This window comes from Polyodon spathula, chromosome 21, assembly GCF_017654505.1.
Source record: "Polyodon spathula isolate WHYD16114869_AA chromosome 21, ASM1765450v1, whole genome shotgun sequence".
Lineage (NCBI taxonomy): Eukaryota > Metazoa > Chordata > Actinopteri > Acipenseriformes > Polyodontidae > Polyodon > Polyodon spathula.
The window spans coordinates 28297451-28314415 of record NC_054554.1 but is presented as its reverse complement, the minus strand read 5'-3'; the positions used below and the strand labels follow the sequence as shown (position 1 = coordinate 28314415).

The 16965-nt window shown below is 39.5% G+C and overlaps 1 protein-coding gene across 7 annotated transcripts in view; it reads right to left on the bottom strand.

Annotated features, from left to right (window-relative positions):
• LOC121296619 (rho GTPase-activating protein 44-like) overlaps positions 1–14731 on the bottom strand; it is a 51882-nt gene extending 37151 nt beyond the window's left edge. For all 7 annotated transcript variants that reach the window (XM_041222349.1, XM_041222353.1, XM_041222354.1 and 4 more), the window contains exon 1: positions 14443–14731. In XM_041222349.1, coding sequence (XP_041078283.1) covers positions 14443–14495 — 53 coding nt within the window. In that variant the 5' untranslated portion in view covers positions 14496–14731. The remainder of the gene's footprint in view (positions 1–14442) is intronic.
• Positions 14732–16965: the final 2234 nt, after the last annotated feature.

Here is a 16965-nt window from a genome sequence, read left to right as displayed (position 1 = left end):
GCTACACTCCAAGGACAGTAATGAAATCCCACAGGATCAGGCTGGAGTTCCCTGGGATTTTCAAAACCCTTGTGTTCAGTGATGCAAGGCTGGCTGTTCATGAAGCCACGTACTGTAGTTTCATGACACACTTTTCACAAGTCCTTTTAATAAAGAAAGGATTAAGCATTCTCATTATGGCTTTCGTGGGCTGCAACTGCAGACATAGCTTATTACAGCTTTGATCGGCTTTTACAGCTGTTCCGGCTAGATTTTATTTTTTTTTTATTATTAAACCTTTATGTAAAATCCAATTTAGTTCAACACACAATTTTTTTTCTTTTATGTTAAAAATTATGGGGTCTATTTTAATGATCTCAGCAGTAGCTGATCTAAATACCGCCGCTCTTTAACTCTGTTAATCCTGCTGGTGTGTATTGACTCACTTATTAGCATTACTACCTTCATAAAAGTTTACCATAGTGAAAATGTGAAGCAAAGAGTAATAAAGCACAGTGAAAGCCTGGTAAAGCACTGGTAAGCATTGCAAAGAATAGCAAGGCATGGTAAAGCATAACAGTAAACATGGCAAACTATGATAAATATATAGTACAACCACAGGAAAAGCAAAAAAAAAAAAAAAAAAAAAAAAACAGTAGTGTTTAACTATAGTCAAACTATCATTACTTGAAATGTATTCCGTGGGAAAAACTGTTTGTATTTGTACAGCAGGCAGTGTGATGCAAGGCTGGAATACCGTTGAGGGGATTGAGTGACAAAGCATGAGAGCACAGGACGCTAATATTTTAATAGGCAGTCCCACAGTGCTGAGTGATACTGCAGTTTCACAGTGGGACCCTGTGGCAATGTTGCCCGCCCCTGTGTGTATTTCAGAGTTATATGTTGCGTGTTGTGTGTTAATGTTGGTGTATAGTCATGGGTACACGGGATATAAACGGGTCTGTGAAACACGAGTGTTTAAAATGTATATTTGTATTTAGGCACGAGGATTGCACAGCACTTCACATGCAAGTAAAATGTAATAATATGTGAGCACAGGGAATTGCGCTTTTACTAATTCACGTGGAGCTGTACCGCGACTCTGCTGTACTGCAACTGAATGATTGATTAGCAATCGAGTCTTGGTACAGCTGTATAAAATCAGCATGTTTTCACTCACTCTGGGTTGTGTGTTCGGTGAGTGGAGAATGGGATTGGAGACGGAGGTTATAATAATAATAATAATAATAATAAATAATAATAATAATAATAATAATAATAATAATAGTTAATAGTTAAAATATCAGCTCACCGTGTTTATCTGTGTAGTCCGTTTTGTTTGTCTCTTTAATTTGGCGAAAGTGCCGTGTCCTGTGTTTTTGTTTGTTACAGCCTTTTTATTTACTGTTCTGTTCATTCATTAAATGCTGAGCACAAGCAAGCACTCAGCTTCCCCAAAACTCCACCTCTCTGTTGTTTATTTCCTGGTTTCTGGTCTGACGTCACCCACTACAGCCGTCTTTGTGACAGACCCAAATAAATGAAGTTTTCATGCTGCTGTTTATTTATATTCAGATCACCCGTGTTTACTAAGGGGACATGCACATAAATAGAAAGAGCCCAATAACAGGATAATATACAGCGGAAAATATCTTGTGAGACCACAGGCTCAAACACAGGAAACAAACACAATAAGATGTTATTCAATTCTGTTAGTCTCTTTCCGTCTCCCACGGCCACTTTACAGACCCAGCATGACAGGTTTTAATTAGGTATTTGAGAAATACTGACATGCAGGTTAATTAAAAACAGCAACAAATTATTCATTTGCATATCTTGATATTCAACTCCTACCAAACCATGCGTCACAAAAAACACAGCTACCAATTCAAAATTGATAATATACATTGCTGCTTGCCATAGATATTCTAGGACCAGGGCAATTCAGATCCATGTGGGAGCTTTGCGGTTCGAAATGCTTGCCAGTCCTGTTCCTTGGAGATCAAATGGCCCAGATTGTCCCTGCAGTTTACATACACACACACTCAACTCAACAGAACATTCTTTCATGACATCCAAATAAATTAATTGCTCAGAGCAAATGTCAGCCTACAGATTACATTGGCAGGATACAGATTTTGTTCTCAGAATAGACACAAATCCATACCCCAACAGTATTCTGGAGCCCATTTGTAGAAAGGAAAGCATCTGCATACACTATGGACTTGTAATAAATACCTCCATTAGCCAAAGTCACTTGACAGTTCTTTATGGCTTCTACTGTGGGGTTGTTTTAGAGATTTATAATGAAGACATTTCAAAGAATTGCTGCAATCCGGGATATAGCTTGTAATCAGTTTTCAGATACATCAGGGGAATCAAAGCCTTAGATGCCACTGTTTGTTTGTAAAAGGAAAACACCACTGAAGTAGCTTCATAGTTGTAATGATGTAACATTATTGTCATGCCTACAGTCCCCAAAAAAAAAAAAAAAAAAAAGAATCTGTGCTAGATCCCATGAAAATCACAGTGAGGTGCTTCAGCTTCCCCCTTAATAGTCTTGACACACCCCTCAGCTTTCCACGTTAGGCATTTATATGCATACCCAGCTGTGACTTTTGAAGACAGGCTACTTTGTCATTTTTGTGAACATTTTTAACTGGCATCATCTACCCGTTTCTTCAGATCTACTGTTCTGACAACTTTAAAAGTCTAAATGTAAATGTATCAAATTACATAAATACAGCTTGTGTTCTGACTTTTTTTTCAAAGAAAACAGGTATTTGGTATTTAATGGGTTAACACGAGCTCCCAGTTTATAACTCTAATGATGGGATCCATAGTAAGGACACCAAGCTATTTGTGTCCCAGCTTTTAACGAGAGTCAAAGTGGTAGAGGAATTGCATTACAGGTTAATGTAAGCCATGACCACAGCACCGCACAACTGGTTCTGTGGTAAAAAGGACAGTCTTATAAAAGTCGTGCGCCGCACAGTATAGTAGACGGTGCTGCACACTGCTGATCATCATGGGAGGGAAATTTCACTGCTTTTTATAAACAAATCTTTAAAATTAGGATGTGCAGAAATTAAAAAAAAAAAAAAAGAAAAAGAGGCTTGTGAACTGTGCCGCAGCTTTGTTAAGAGCGGCAAAATATCTGCAAGAAACACCCAGACTCTGTACAGAGCCCAGAGTGGAGGCCCTGGAAAGAGAGAAGAGATATCTTAAAATTGTTTAATAATGGAAGCAGACATTCCATGCCAACACAGCTGTTCAGCTCTTTATTCCCAAGCGGAAAGGGAAAACTCACCCAGTAAAGTCACCGAACCAAAGAAAAAAAAAAAAAAAAAAAAAAAAAAAAAACATGGCCGTTTCAATAGTTCAGTCTTACAAGTTCCAGATGCCCAGGGGGGAAAAAAAGTCACCATAATTCTAAACCTGAGAAATCTCATACCCAGTCTCTCCACAATTGGATGAGTTGTGCTCAAGATAAAGCTTAATATAAGATAGAGTGACATCCATCCATCCATTTATATATTTCCCAGGTTCGGTCACTATCTCCGTCACTAAAGATATGCATCACCACTTGTGGATAATTCAGGCCTCCTGTATAGCGGACCTGAAAAGTGCTGAAGTTGACACCCGATGCAGCTATGCATCAAAGGGCCAAGAAAGGAAAGAACGTTTTTGGTATTTTCAGACTCCGATTCTCATTCCGCATGACTGACTGCGATTCTGAAAGAACCTCAAGGATCCGCACACACTTCAGTCACAATTCCTCCTGGCTATTGCTTTGTATCACATGACAGCAAAAATAAAATCCTTGCTCTCGAAATTCATCTTTTCCCTTTACAACAGCACTGGAAACTGCCACAAGGGAACCCCAGACCACATTGTTTTGTTAAAAGGCTAGTTGGATAGCTTTATGCATATTCTATCAGCTCTGAAAGGACAGACACTCCAAATGCAATTCTTACAGCTTAGCAAATACTTATTTGGCAGACTAAACTGTACATATGGGTATGACAGCCTCATATAAAATTAAGCTTATATATGACTAAAGCTGACATGCAAAAGAAGTATTTTTTTATATTTACTCACTGGCTGCATAGTATAGTATCATGTTCTGCTACTGTTAAAAAAAAAAGATACATACAGAATGTCACAATTCTGCATGTTCAATGATGGCATCACTTGGACATTTGTAAAGGGGTAGTATGCTGGTAGCAATAGTAAGGGATAATCTACACAGCATTCTGGGGGTATTATTTCCCTCTAATTCTGTGTGTGTGTATTTGGGGGGGGGGGGGGGGGGGTTATGGGTTGGGAGTGGGGGGGGGGGTTGGCATCTCAGCTACTGTAATGATCTGCTGTGTTCCATCTCATCTCATCAGTAACATTAGCGTTCCATATGAAAACAAAGCCTTCATGTTTGCTTGGCATTAAAAATTAACACCCTGCCTTGGTGTGCTAGTGAGCTTATTTTTCAACAGATCCTGCTCTCCAAACAAAGCAGCAGATATTGAGGGCTCTCTACTGTTTGTGTTCCCCATCACTTTTGTTCTCAGTCATATATCGAATGTCCTTGTTTCTGCTTCCGGAGCCACACTTTCCTCGGGTAACCTAAGCTTTCTTGAGGCTACAGGCATAGTGATGCTTTCACTGTGTGACGACGGAGCCACACTGAAATACAGTGAGAGATAAGAGTGCATAATGAAGATAAAACATTGGCAAAAATCAATGTATCTCTTTTTTTTTTCTTGAAATCTGTATTGAATGTCAAATATCTGCAAATAAATCATTAGGGCAGTAGACACGTGCAGTAATAAAACAAGCTTGATGTTTAACTAAAGCCCCTTTCACACTGGCACTCCTACCCGGGTCCTGACCCGGGTTCTGGCTATCCGGGCCACAATCCCACGTAGTGTGAAACCACATCCCTGGGTCATACCCTTTCAAAAAATATTAAATGACAATTTAGAGTAAATAGCTTTTAGAATCTATCCCACAATGTACTTTATGTAAATAACCAAAGGAACTCATGCATATTTGTGGTAAACATTTGAAAGCATTTAAACAGGAATCCTGCAGTTATCTAAGAGTCTTATTGTTCTCAGCTCCATTACTGCAGACACTAACAATACACAACATTGGAGTCACTTAAACCGCAAATTACAAGAAGTACAATGAAAGTATGAAAAGCCTAGGATCAACTTTAAATTGTGGTGTAACAACCCTTTAGGGGGGTTGCATGGGCCTTTTACAATATACTTGGGTGATAGCTGTATTTGATTCAACACGGAGTACACAAGACGGCAGATAGATAGACAGATGCAGAAGAACAAATGCAATGCAATTCATTTCTATAAGACTCCTTTATTGCAAAGGTCACTGCGGTGATCTCTTACAAAAGTCTACCTGTCTACTGGTATACTGAGGTAGAAGCATTGCAAAACGTAGTAAGGCATAGTAAAAAACTGGCATGGTAACATGGTTGGAAAGTGGTTAATGCACAGTATAAGCATGACAGACGCATGCATACAAACTTCCTTCACAGACAAATCCAGTTCTAATCTCATGAAACTGAAAGGCTGTCACTGCGTGTGATTTACAGTTACAAAGAAAAAAAAAAACTGTGCAGCACCAAAACAACCCTGCCTTTGATATGTCGGTTTTAGAAGAAGATTTAGTTTCAGTTTCTGTGGTAAATGCGTCACTGACATTGAAACCACAAGCATGTGTGGTTTCTGTCGGTCATGTTAGCCAGGTATATTAACCACTCCAGCCAGCTCCGTATCGAACAGCAAGGCATGCAGGAGTTCAGGGATCACCAAACACATTCCAGAGTTGGGAGGTGCTTGCAGTGAAGCCTGATTTCCTTGATTCAACTGGCATTACTAAATGCTGTAAATGGGTGGAAAGAGAATAATGAAGTCAGTACGAAATACAATTGAAAGACAGAGTAAAGGCACTCCAGATCAGAACTAGTTCATCCAAGATTCCATTCCACATTCACATCAACATGTATGATGATCAACAGACAAGCACGGACTACTGGCGCACACAGCCGAAGAGTTGAGAAAGTCTGTATAATAGCAAATTAAACAGCTGAATTTGGAGAACTGCTTTCCTTAGATCTGCAGCTGAAAAGCAATATGGCAAAATTTGGAACACTGCAATTCGCCTGGTCATTTCAATGAATGCAAGATAGAGTTCAAAATAAGATATGGCAATAAATTAAAAAATAAATAAATAAATAAAAAATGTACATTAATTCAGTAAATAATATTTTAAAAATCTATTCATTTAAAAAAAAAAAGTGGATCACAGTCTGCATTCATTAAAATGAACCCCCTGCTTTTCACCTAGAGGAGTTACTAGGGTGGTAACTGGACTCCGTTAATGGATAGATTCTCAATGTAAACCTCACGGAGCGATGCAGGCTCATCCCAGGAATAATCTCACGAGATGAGTGGCATCACAAGCTTTCCAGACTTATGGAATATTTCTGAACTGCCCTCTCAGACCCGTCATGTATCCTCCATTTCACACTTAATATGTTTCATGCCGATTCCTCTCTGCAAAGCAGGGCAATTACATTAGAGAACGTACCCTTGACATGCCTACACAAACATTTCAGCAATTACGAAAGATGCTTGGTTACCTTCCTTTATAAATATGCCACAGCAGAAATATGCATTTATCTATATACTCACCCCCACCCCTCTCTTCTTCTCTCTCCCCCAGACAAAATGACATAATAACAATAACCCAAACCATGACTTTTACCCTCAAACACAGATTCTAGTCGCCCCTGGCTTTTTTTTTCTTGTTTGCCTGCTCATAGTTGTCGTCTGCGTCAGTAAAAACAAAATGTGTGGTTCTGAACAAAAGATGCTGGAATATTGCAAACGTGAATATGATGTGGCATCCATACAGCTGTGATACATCGGTGTTCCTGCAGGCACTTGGGCAGCAGGATACTTTGCAGAGCAACAAATCACAGCATCACGCCTCAGTACTTACAATAACCAAACCCCTGCCACAAATGATCAACTTTTATTTTTCCAGAGCGAATATCGCTTTCAGTTCTTAGCCTGACCATAACGGACAGACATTTGCTGAGTGCATCACAAGCGCGAATCACAGCACGTCGCTATCAGAGGAGGAATGGAAAATGAAAGAGCAAATATTAACATGCATGGCATTTTTACAAACGTGCAGAGCTAATGGTTTCCCACCTGGAAGAATTACTGTCTTCCTTTCCCCCTGCTGCTGCTCTGTAACCTTTATGACCTCACTCTCCTGGGCTTGTTGCCTTGGTTACCGAGTGTCTCATTCATGTAGTCTTCCAGAAGGGGCAGAGGCTTGCCTACTAAGTGTGCTTCCTTTCCTCTGCCACCCCACCCCCACCTGTGGCTTCCGGGAGAGAGGGGGTACTGTCAGGCTGCCAGCACTGGCCTTTCTTTAAACCCCTCTCAAAGATTCAGGTCTTGATAGCTGCTAATAACAGCTGCTCTCTTTCCTCACTCAACATCTCCTCTCAATGAAACCAAACCACTGCTGGTTTTAAAGGGCAACAGGCACACGTAAGGAAAAAGGTTAGACAACGAATCACAAAAGTATAAGTTGTTGATTTTTCTTAGGTTACGTGTACCTAACCTCGTCTTGACTGATTGAATGATTAATATCATTACAAGCCAATCGCAATGATTTACTGTGTACCACAGCGGATGTCTGCGCTGGACTGCTGGAAATCTCCACCTCCCAGCTCTGGAAGGGTTAAGACAGTAAACCCAAACATCCGGTCAGAAATTCCAAACAAGACCGGCAGACAAGGATACTGAAACTATTTATAAAACCACTGCATAATATTATATTAAGCACACAATTTCGAACACTTTATATCCTTTCATGCATACTTACTCATTATGTATGCATTATTATTATTATTATTATTACAATTTCATACATTATATTTATATAAGCATTTCATTGGACTCATATGGTGAGGGGAGCAGAATATTTGAAACACCTGAAATAACATGGCCAACTGCAAGAAACAGCAGCAAGCACCTGCCAACTGGATCCTTTCTTGCCTTCTCAATGTCTGTTACTGCACTACATACATGTGTGGTTCAGGCAGAGAAGCCTGTGAAGAGGAGCACCATTCCAGCCCCAGGACTTTACACTGGAACCAGCTTTCTCAAAGTCACAGTCAGTGCATGGTTGCAAGTCAGTGCACAGTCAGTCATTTTGCAATTGATTCTGCACATTTAACAGGCATGGGATGAACCCGGAGACCACTGGCAATACAGATTAACTGGGTAGCTTCCCAGAGCTGTCCTCACTCACATTATTACTCCCTGATTAGTGAAGCTATATTCAATACCGTAAGGGCTGTTATAAAACTGATCCGCAATTCAATCATTCAAACGCATACATACTGCGTTTATAAACCTAGTATGTGCAACAAGTAAATGCAAAATTACTGTGTAATATGGGGTAGTGTATTAAGAATGTAGTTTTTTTTTAATTACATTTTATACAGAAGGTATGCATTTTATCAGGGGTTGGGAATGCTAAAACAGTAGTCGCTGATGCATCGCAGATTTATATTTCGTGCCATTTTTGCACATCAGCTATGAAGGAAGGTGTTTTTGCGATGCATACCTAGAGGTAAATGCCATTATCTCGCCAGGGAAATGTCCCCTGCGATGCCCATGCTTTGACTTGCTTTTACAAACTGACAGGGTTAGTCTCTTTCCTTTTCACTAGGCACTTGTTTTCCCTTGCTATTCAAGTGCAAACAGAAACAGTTGGTCTCGGAGTGCAATGAAACCCAATCAACGGTCAGTGGAAACTGCAAAGTGTTCTTACTGACCAGGAAGATAAATTATGGTCCAGGGATAACCAGGGTTGATATAGAGCTCAGTCAAGGGTAACAGATAGACCCTAACATGTATCACGCAGGGTTGAAGGTAGGATATAAATCAGAGCGTTCAAACAAGGCCTGAATCATGTCATTGATGCACACGCACACACACACATAGAATGATGCATATAAAAGCAATACCACTGGGATTCTCCTGGGCTAAATGACATTTCAATAGTCATTCCTGACCTGGAGGTCTCTCCCCATGGGTAAGTATTCATTGAGTTTCACTGGACAGTGACTTACAATACTGGCAGGGCAGAGGTTACTGTGTTTCCTGCTGAAATAAACTCATTGCTAGAGTAGATTTAAAGGGTCTTATTTGCAGCCTGTTTGTGAAGGTATACAGGATGGTTCCTTTATTAATGCGAACCTAAAAGTTGTAGCATTTTTGTCATCTTGAAATGAAGGTTCAATAATTATTATGTACAGGACCAGTAATCACAGACTGTGAGGTTTACAAGACAATCATTCTTTATGAAATACAAATTTCCGATAAATAATAACTGAGAATGTGTGTTCATAAATAGGGAGTCTTACAATTTTAGCCCCAGGGGTTTCACCAGTTTTATGCATTCAACCACAGCAATCGAAAAGAAGCTTGAAAAGTTCAAGGACTCTATTACAGTTCTACTGAAACTCTTAATGTTCACCCACCCCTTGTTGCACAGCCCCTACCAGCAAACACATTTTCTTTCTTCCTTTTGCTGAACTGGCTGAAAACAACACTTCCCTCTTTTGTTTTCTTCCTGGAAACAGTGTTTCCCTTTCCTAACGAGGTGGCATCCTTTTAGAAACAGCAAACATGCAGAACCGACAGTACAGTGAGCAGCAATACTGAGATAGCTCTGTGTTTACTCCGTTCAGTCCCTAAAGCAGGGGTGTCAAACTCACTCCCTAGAGGGCCGAGTGTCTTATGGCTCTCGTTCCACCTGAGCTTTCAGTTACTCTGTTGGTCTAATTATTTGATTAAATGCATAAATTTAACACTTTTCTCCAGGCCTCAAAATGTTATATAGGTCGGGTACCTTGAATCAAGGGGATTTTTTTTAAATCATAAACTTTCAGACCTTGAAAAAAAAACTATTAAACTTGTCCAACTGAACAAGTAATTAGATCAGTTAAGTTAATTGAGAGCTTAAGTTGAAATGAAAACAAGAAGACCCTGTGGCCCTCGAGGACAGGAGTTTGACACCCCTGCCCTAAAGGCAGAGTAGAAACAACTCAGACACCTATTTTGAATTGCGGTTTGTTTCATTCACACCTTTCCCCTTTTCTCCTCCTTTGCAGCTGTTTCAAACTGTCATAATGAAGCAGGTTTGATGCCAAACATCTTCGTGTTTGCTCACGTCTAAGAGAAAACTTTTAGAAATTAAAGTAGACAAACGCGTTGGCTGTGGCTACCGTCTGTGTACAAGTTTAACTTTTTAACAGACACACCCTGTGTTACGCTGTGACCTCAGCAGAGGAGAAACATCGCGGCTAAGCGAAGCTAGCCTGTGAAAACGGTTTGCTTCACTGTATTTGTAAGCGGAAAGAAAACAGCTCTGAATTATAAAATGTTAAAGCGGGCAGCAGAACTGAGTTCAATTCCAGTTGGAATTGTGCAATTCACAATTAAAAGAAAGCACACCATGCGTATCTGTAATTTTAATTATACCATATAATTGATCGACTGCAGTTCAGTTCAGCATCTATTTGTCATTCAATCATTCTTGTACTTTCAACCACTTTTGGTGACCCCATATGTTTGAAAAAAAAAAAAAAAAAGTTTGATAGTATGCTTCTGTATTTGTACCTGTGATTATTGCTTGGTTGTTTAGAAAACAATATGTTAATGTGGGTAGTTGTTTGTTAGTGTAATTGTAATTATAATTGAAATTACAGCAGCATAATGCAAGTGATTCCCACCTGCTAAATTCGCATCAGTTCAGTTACAGTCCCTGTGAAACAGGTTAGGCAAATACTGAACACACGGATGTTCTGGCACAGGAAGTTTGCTTTGGGACCCAAGGCTATCAATTTACATTATTAACCCCTTGCTTTTACAGTAATTGGAGCATGGTAACTAAAGTTTAGACAGCATTTAGATTTAATTGCGTCCTAGTAATTGTGCTGTATACATTTTTTTTTTTTCAGCTTTGGCCAATTGTTTTGGTTTATGTATTTTGTAAACCTCCATTCTACCCACAACCAGTATCTATTTGCGTCACTCAAATATGCTGCATGTTCAGTAATCAGATTCAACGGCTTCAGCTTCACTGCCTACAAAAGGTCTGCATGCAGAACAAATCATATCTTTGAACAATACAAAATGTCAGGAAATTTAAACAAAGCCCTGCAAGAAGGAACCAGGAAAGCTGCAGCTGTCAATCATTGGCAATTTTTATCAGATATTGCTGTAAGAGCAAAAAGGTGCCCTTTTAATTGGGATGTCACTCCCTGGCTCCCAGTGGAAATCAATACTTTGCAGGCTGAATGTGCTGTTCCAAGACACCTAGATCCCTTGGATTATACCACTACTGAAAATCAGTTCCCAGTTATTGTAATATTATTGATATCTTCTTTTAGTTAAGGATGCCAGTCATTTCAGGATTTCAATCAGTGGCCAGGTGGGGTTGCAAGGTAGAAAAGGCAGAGAAAAACAAAACAGGCATGTGTTTCAGGAGGAGAAAGAACAGAAGATACATTTAATTGAACATCGTAATAAGCAAGTACATCAGGACAGAAAAAAAAGTAAAGTTAGAGAGCTCATATTAATCTAATTTTGTAAATGTATGTTCTGCTATTATTATTATTATTATTATTATTATTATTATTATTATTATTATTATTATTATTATAATAATAATAATAATAATAATAATGTTTTAATTCAATTATAGTTTCATGAACCCGGGGGCACTTTATGAAAATTAATAACATAACTATATAATAGGATATCATATATCATATGACAAAGCTGTGAGTGACACTGACAAAGAGCGACCTAAATCCTCTTAAAGTTTGTCACATAAATGCAATATCATAGCTTTATCCATACACTCGTAACACTAGCTCTTCTGTAAGGTCCAAACAGGTGGCCCATTGACAATACACCCCGTACAGTATACTTTTGCTGTCGTCTACGATTCCATACTGGAATTTATTTTAGCATGGAGCCTGTATGAAATATATTCCCACCTCCTTAGGACTCTTTGAACCCACTTTAGACGGAAAATACTCAATCCGACCACATCAACCCTTTTGATTTTTGCATGGGGAGTATGTTAATTAGATACCCACCTCATTTGCATAACATCGTTCACATTGTTGGTATTGGGGTTTCACGGCTGTTCTTATCCTCCCTGGCCATTTTAGATTGTTGCTCGGAACACAGAAAATAGTCAGAAAGGTAAAACCCTGCCATAAAAGCCCTCCCCGACAATCAGAAAAACTTCAGGGCCATTAAGTACTACACGTACTGATGCAATACACTGCAATAGTAAGTCACTGTGGATAATAATTTGTAAGGTAATATAATGTAATAAATAAAAGGTTTTGTTAATATTAACATATTTCCATATGCAGTGAAATCAGATTTCAATTATATTTAGAAGTCAGTAATCAGTAACACAGTTCAGTGCCTGTTCTCTCCATGAAAAACAAAATACAGCAACGCTTAGTGTAATTCAATCTAATTAAGTCATGCAAACACCTTGTTTATGCTCAGGTCAGATCTACATTCAGGTCACATGCCTGCAGTTTTTCACTGTGTCTCAGGCTAGCTGATGGAAAAGTCCTTGGATGTTACAGATGTGACGTGATTGGGCAGCAGTGCTGTGCAGCAGCAAGACCAGCTAAACACTTTATTCCCTGGACATTTTACATACGCAGCAGAAACAGAAGGGGCCCAGGAATGTTTAGAGATGCAGGAGCCAAGACTTTTCAAAAAAGCAAACGAAACAAAAGAAGCAAAAGAAACAATGCTTTCGTTTAGCCAATTCTTTTATATGTTGTAAGGAATTAAGAGATTCAATTAAGAGGTGCTGGGCAGAAACAGTCAGTGCCTGGCGTTTAACTTGCACTCGCCTCCCAGGGCACTTCTGAAAACAAAATGATGTGTCTAATGGAATTCACTTTCAGTCACAACCCACATGGGCTGCAACTGAAAAGAGCTAGCTTTCTTTTCTCTTAAGATTAACTACTGTATCTACTAGGTGTAAACAGGTGGCCTGTGTCTAATGAGAAGATCACCGAATGTATTCCTTCACATGCCATTTGATACTCCTGCAAAGGAATGTAATTTTTCTGGTTTTGTATGCATTAGCAAAATCTACAATACTGCAACCACACGCCTATCCCCTTCCATTACAACAGATAATGGGAAACACTGAACAAACGAGCACTTGGGAAACTGATACAGTGCATTATGTGCCTATAAAACTGTAACACAGGCAATGTAGCAAGTGTGTGTGTGTGTCTAATGTTTGCCAGCCAGGATTCGCCCTGGTCATGCCAAGGAGCTCCTCTGATTACCAGCATCAAGACAACCCACACAAACACGACCTGAAATGCGCATTGTAACGCTTCTGGAAGGCCGAGGTCACCGAATGCAAAGGGTAAAGAAAAGAACATATCGGATACATTATCAAAAGGGCAGAGGTTAAATAAAACAGCTTCCATTACAAAGAAAAATGACCTGGGGGGGGGGGGGGGGGGGGTTGCCTCCCGCTTGCGTTACACGATGCTGTGATGCATTGCATTCGGCTATTGCTAAATTTAGGCTAAAAAAACCCCCCAAAAACAGAAAAAAACAGAGTAGTGCAAATCGGCCATGAACAATCATTTTTCAGTCACGTAACAGGTGAATGAATCACTTACATACGGCTGCGCTAATGTTTATTAGAAATGCGGTGCATGTCAGTTGTCATGCAAATCATGTCTTTAGGAGGAAATCGTCTGGGCAATTTGTCACAGAGGCAGCACCGCAAACAATACTTACCATGATTATGCTTGTATTTACCTAAATGGTTTATGGTCTTTAACGAGAAGTGAAGCGCACACGACATTTGTAAAGTCAAGACAAAATGTTGACGATCACTATCGGCTGAACTGCCAGCGTCTACAAGTCTTCACAATATTGTGAGCACGCATCACGACTCTGCAACAGTGCAATGCATGACCTAGAACTGTACTGCTACCTGGTAACAAGCTGTGTACCATTCGACTTGCTCCAGCAGCAGCAAAAACAAAAAACACCACGGGGTATTAAATACCGCTATATCGTCCCATATGTTCACGTTACGCGCTGCATGGGCATATCAATTTACATCCAATGTTAATGCGGCTTTAAAAATATCAACATATCAACACTATAATTACCAATACTGTACGAATATTTAATTGTTTGTAAAGTGTGCATTTACTATTACAAATGTGCACCACAACCCCCTGTCTACCATATCCCGCAAAACTTGACATTTAAGGCAGGTTTATACGAATGTTTAAAATGTGTAAATAACACTTTTTTTATTGTTTGTTCTTACCTGCCCACTGTTTGGTTGGCGAGCTGTCGCATTCGATTAAATTGCTTCTTCATCGTTTATATATTTTTTCTCAGCGTTAAGACCATTTAGCGAACCACAAACGGCATTTCTCAATGAGAAACAGCAATGACTCTTCGGCAAGCGGAAATAAAACCCTCAGAGTGAGAAGCCCTGTCCTTCATTATAATAATTGGAAACACATTGCGAATAAAGGGAAATAGATAATTTCATTGCATTTTCTGCGTCCCTTTTCCTCTCCCCTGCCTGGAGATGCTGGACCAGCTTCGCCTTTCTGGGCAGAATGACAGCTGAAAACACGCAGACGCAGCTGCCCTAGAGCATGCTGGGAGTTGTAGTTGTTTGAAAAAGGCTGTCACACAGAATTACATTTAAAATTGCCCATTTTAAACCCACCGGGAACACCATTTCACGGTCAAAATACAGCATATTGATATTCACATTTCCACCTCACTAAAACGCTAAAAACGCGATCTATATTTTGTGGATTGCATGCAGAAGAGACTATAAGTAATAGCCAGTCAAATAGCAGGGTCGTCTTTTTAAAGTTTTCATATCCTACACTTTAATACCATTTTCACTGCTCTCTTCAAAATTGTGAATTTGAACTTTTCATTTTTATTTCTTTTTTTTTCACGTTGTAATTTTGGGCAAGACTGATCCTCTTGCACTTACAAACAGTAAGTTTGTACGTAAGTTTGCACTTACACAGTATCGAAGTGCAGTATAGTGGGCACTACATACATATCGTGGGTTGCACAAATACAATGCATAGTTTGCAAACCTATTGCTGAGGAATTACTTCATGTACCCCAACTATGAAGAATCATGTTACTGAACAGGGTACCCTTATACTATTTGGAGGGTGGTACTGTAATATGAGAATGGCATTTTAACAAGACTGTACCTTTCAAATAGTATCATATACCTGGCCCTCGGCCCAGAGGAGCAGTCCAGTGACCCCCATGTCTGGGCTGTAAGAAGCAACATTTTACACAATAAATAAACACAGTGACGAAGCACTGAGGAGGGACAGGAACTCATTATTCAACTTATTGCTCATATTTTTCTCTTCCTTTCTGTAAGCATTCATTTCCATTTAGACACTTAACAGACAGCGAACGCCTTCTCTCATATGCTGTGAGCATGCAACACATACAGTCACAGCAAGACAAACAACTCTCTTGACAGCTAAAGATTCCCAGCTATTATTATCATAAGAAATGGAACTTCCCACTTGTCAATGTGCTCTTCAGAGGGATGGTAAGATAGTGCAGTGCGTCTTGAGTATCAGGTTATTTGGGTAAATGCATGACAAGCATCAGGTACATGCAAATTGTTCTTTAACTATGAACCGCGCCTTTCCTTGCTTGTTGGTCCGACAAAGAAGCACTGGTTTAACTTGAAAAGCAGAAAGGCTCTTTTTGTAAATAATACTATAGCTGCTGATTGTAGCTGGAGACATTTGAACCCTGTGGCAATTCCTGCACTTTCAAAATCCTCTCCACCTGAAACTGATGCAAAAGACTAAAAGTTCCATCTTACAGCTATGAAGAAATAAGATTCATTTCCACAGGCTGCTTCATAAAACTGAAGAGAGAAGCAGCAGTGACTGGATCCTAAATTATCAACCAGAGCAATATGAGTATTGCATGGCCAGGACATCCGTCTAAATGTATTTTTGCAGAGCATATAGGGCCATCTGGTGGCCAACAGTTGTAACTGACATTTCTTCAGTTGGGATTTTAATGTATAAAACAGTGCCAGCCGGTGGCCAAATGTTTTCATTGCAGAAAGCCACAGCAAATGGAAAAGAAGCATGAAAAAGCAACATTAACAAAACCTTATTTTGTATGCCTTGTTGCAGAGCTCCAGACCACAAACCTTACTTGTTCCACACCTTTTTTCTGAAGCATGACACAATTCGAAAATCAAATGATAACCAATAAACATTAAACAGCCACATATCTATAACGTTCAACAGAATGAATATTAATGTCATATAAAAAAAAATGCCCCCTGAAGACACACACCATTATAGAGGCATCTTTCTTGGCAGAGAATGAGGTCAGTTTTACTCAACCAGTACATCAAAATATGACTTTGGTTATAGAAAACAACACAGATACAAGCAGCCCATTTTAAAACAATGAGGGCAACCCAGACCATACGTATGCTTTACAGGTGCTGACGTAAGTGGCCAGAGATCACGTGTTATGCCTTCATTGTTATGGGTTGTATCCAACACTGGGTGGAGTGCTTTCAATAGAACTGGGTCAATTTCTTTTGAACACTCCTTTTCTTGGCCAGTATGTGGAGCCCTGAGTCCTATGCTGTCTTTCGTATCGGAATGCTGAGGCCCTAAGCATTCCAAATTCACAATGCAAAGCTTTCTCAGATGCAGCAACAAGCAGTTCACAAACTATTTATCAACTACAGTGCATTGACATGTTTCCTGGTAATAGCAAACGTGTACCAAAGTTTTGTATAGCAAGTTAAGAGATA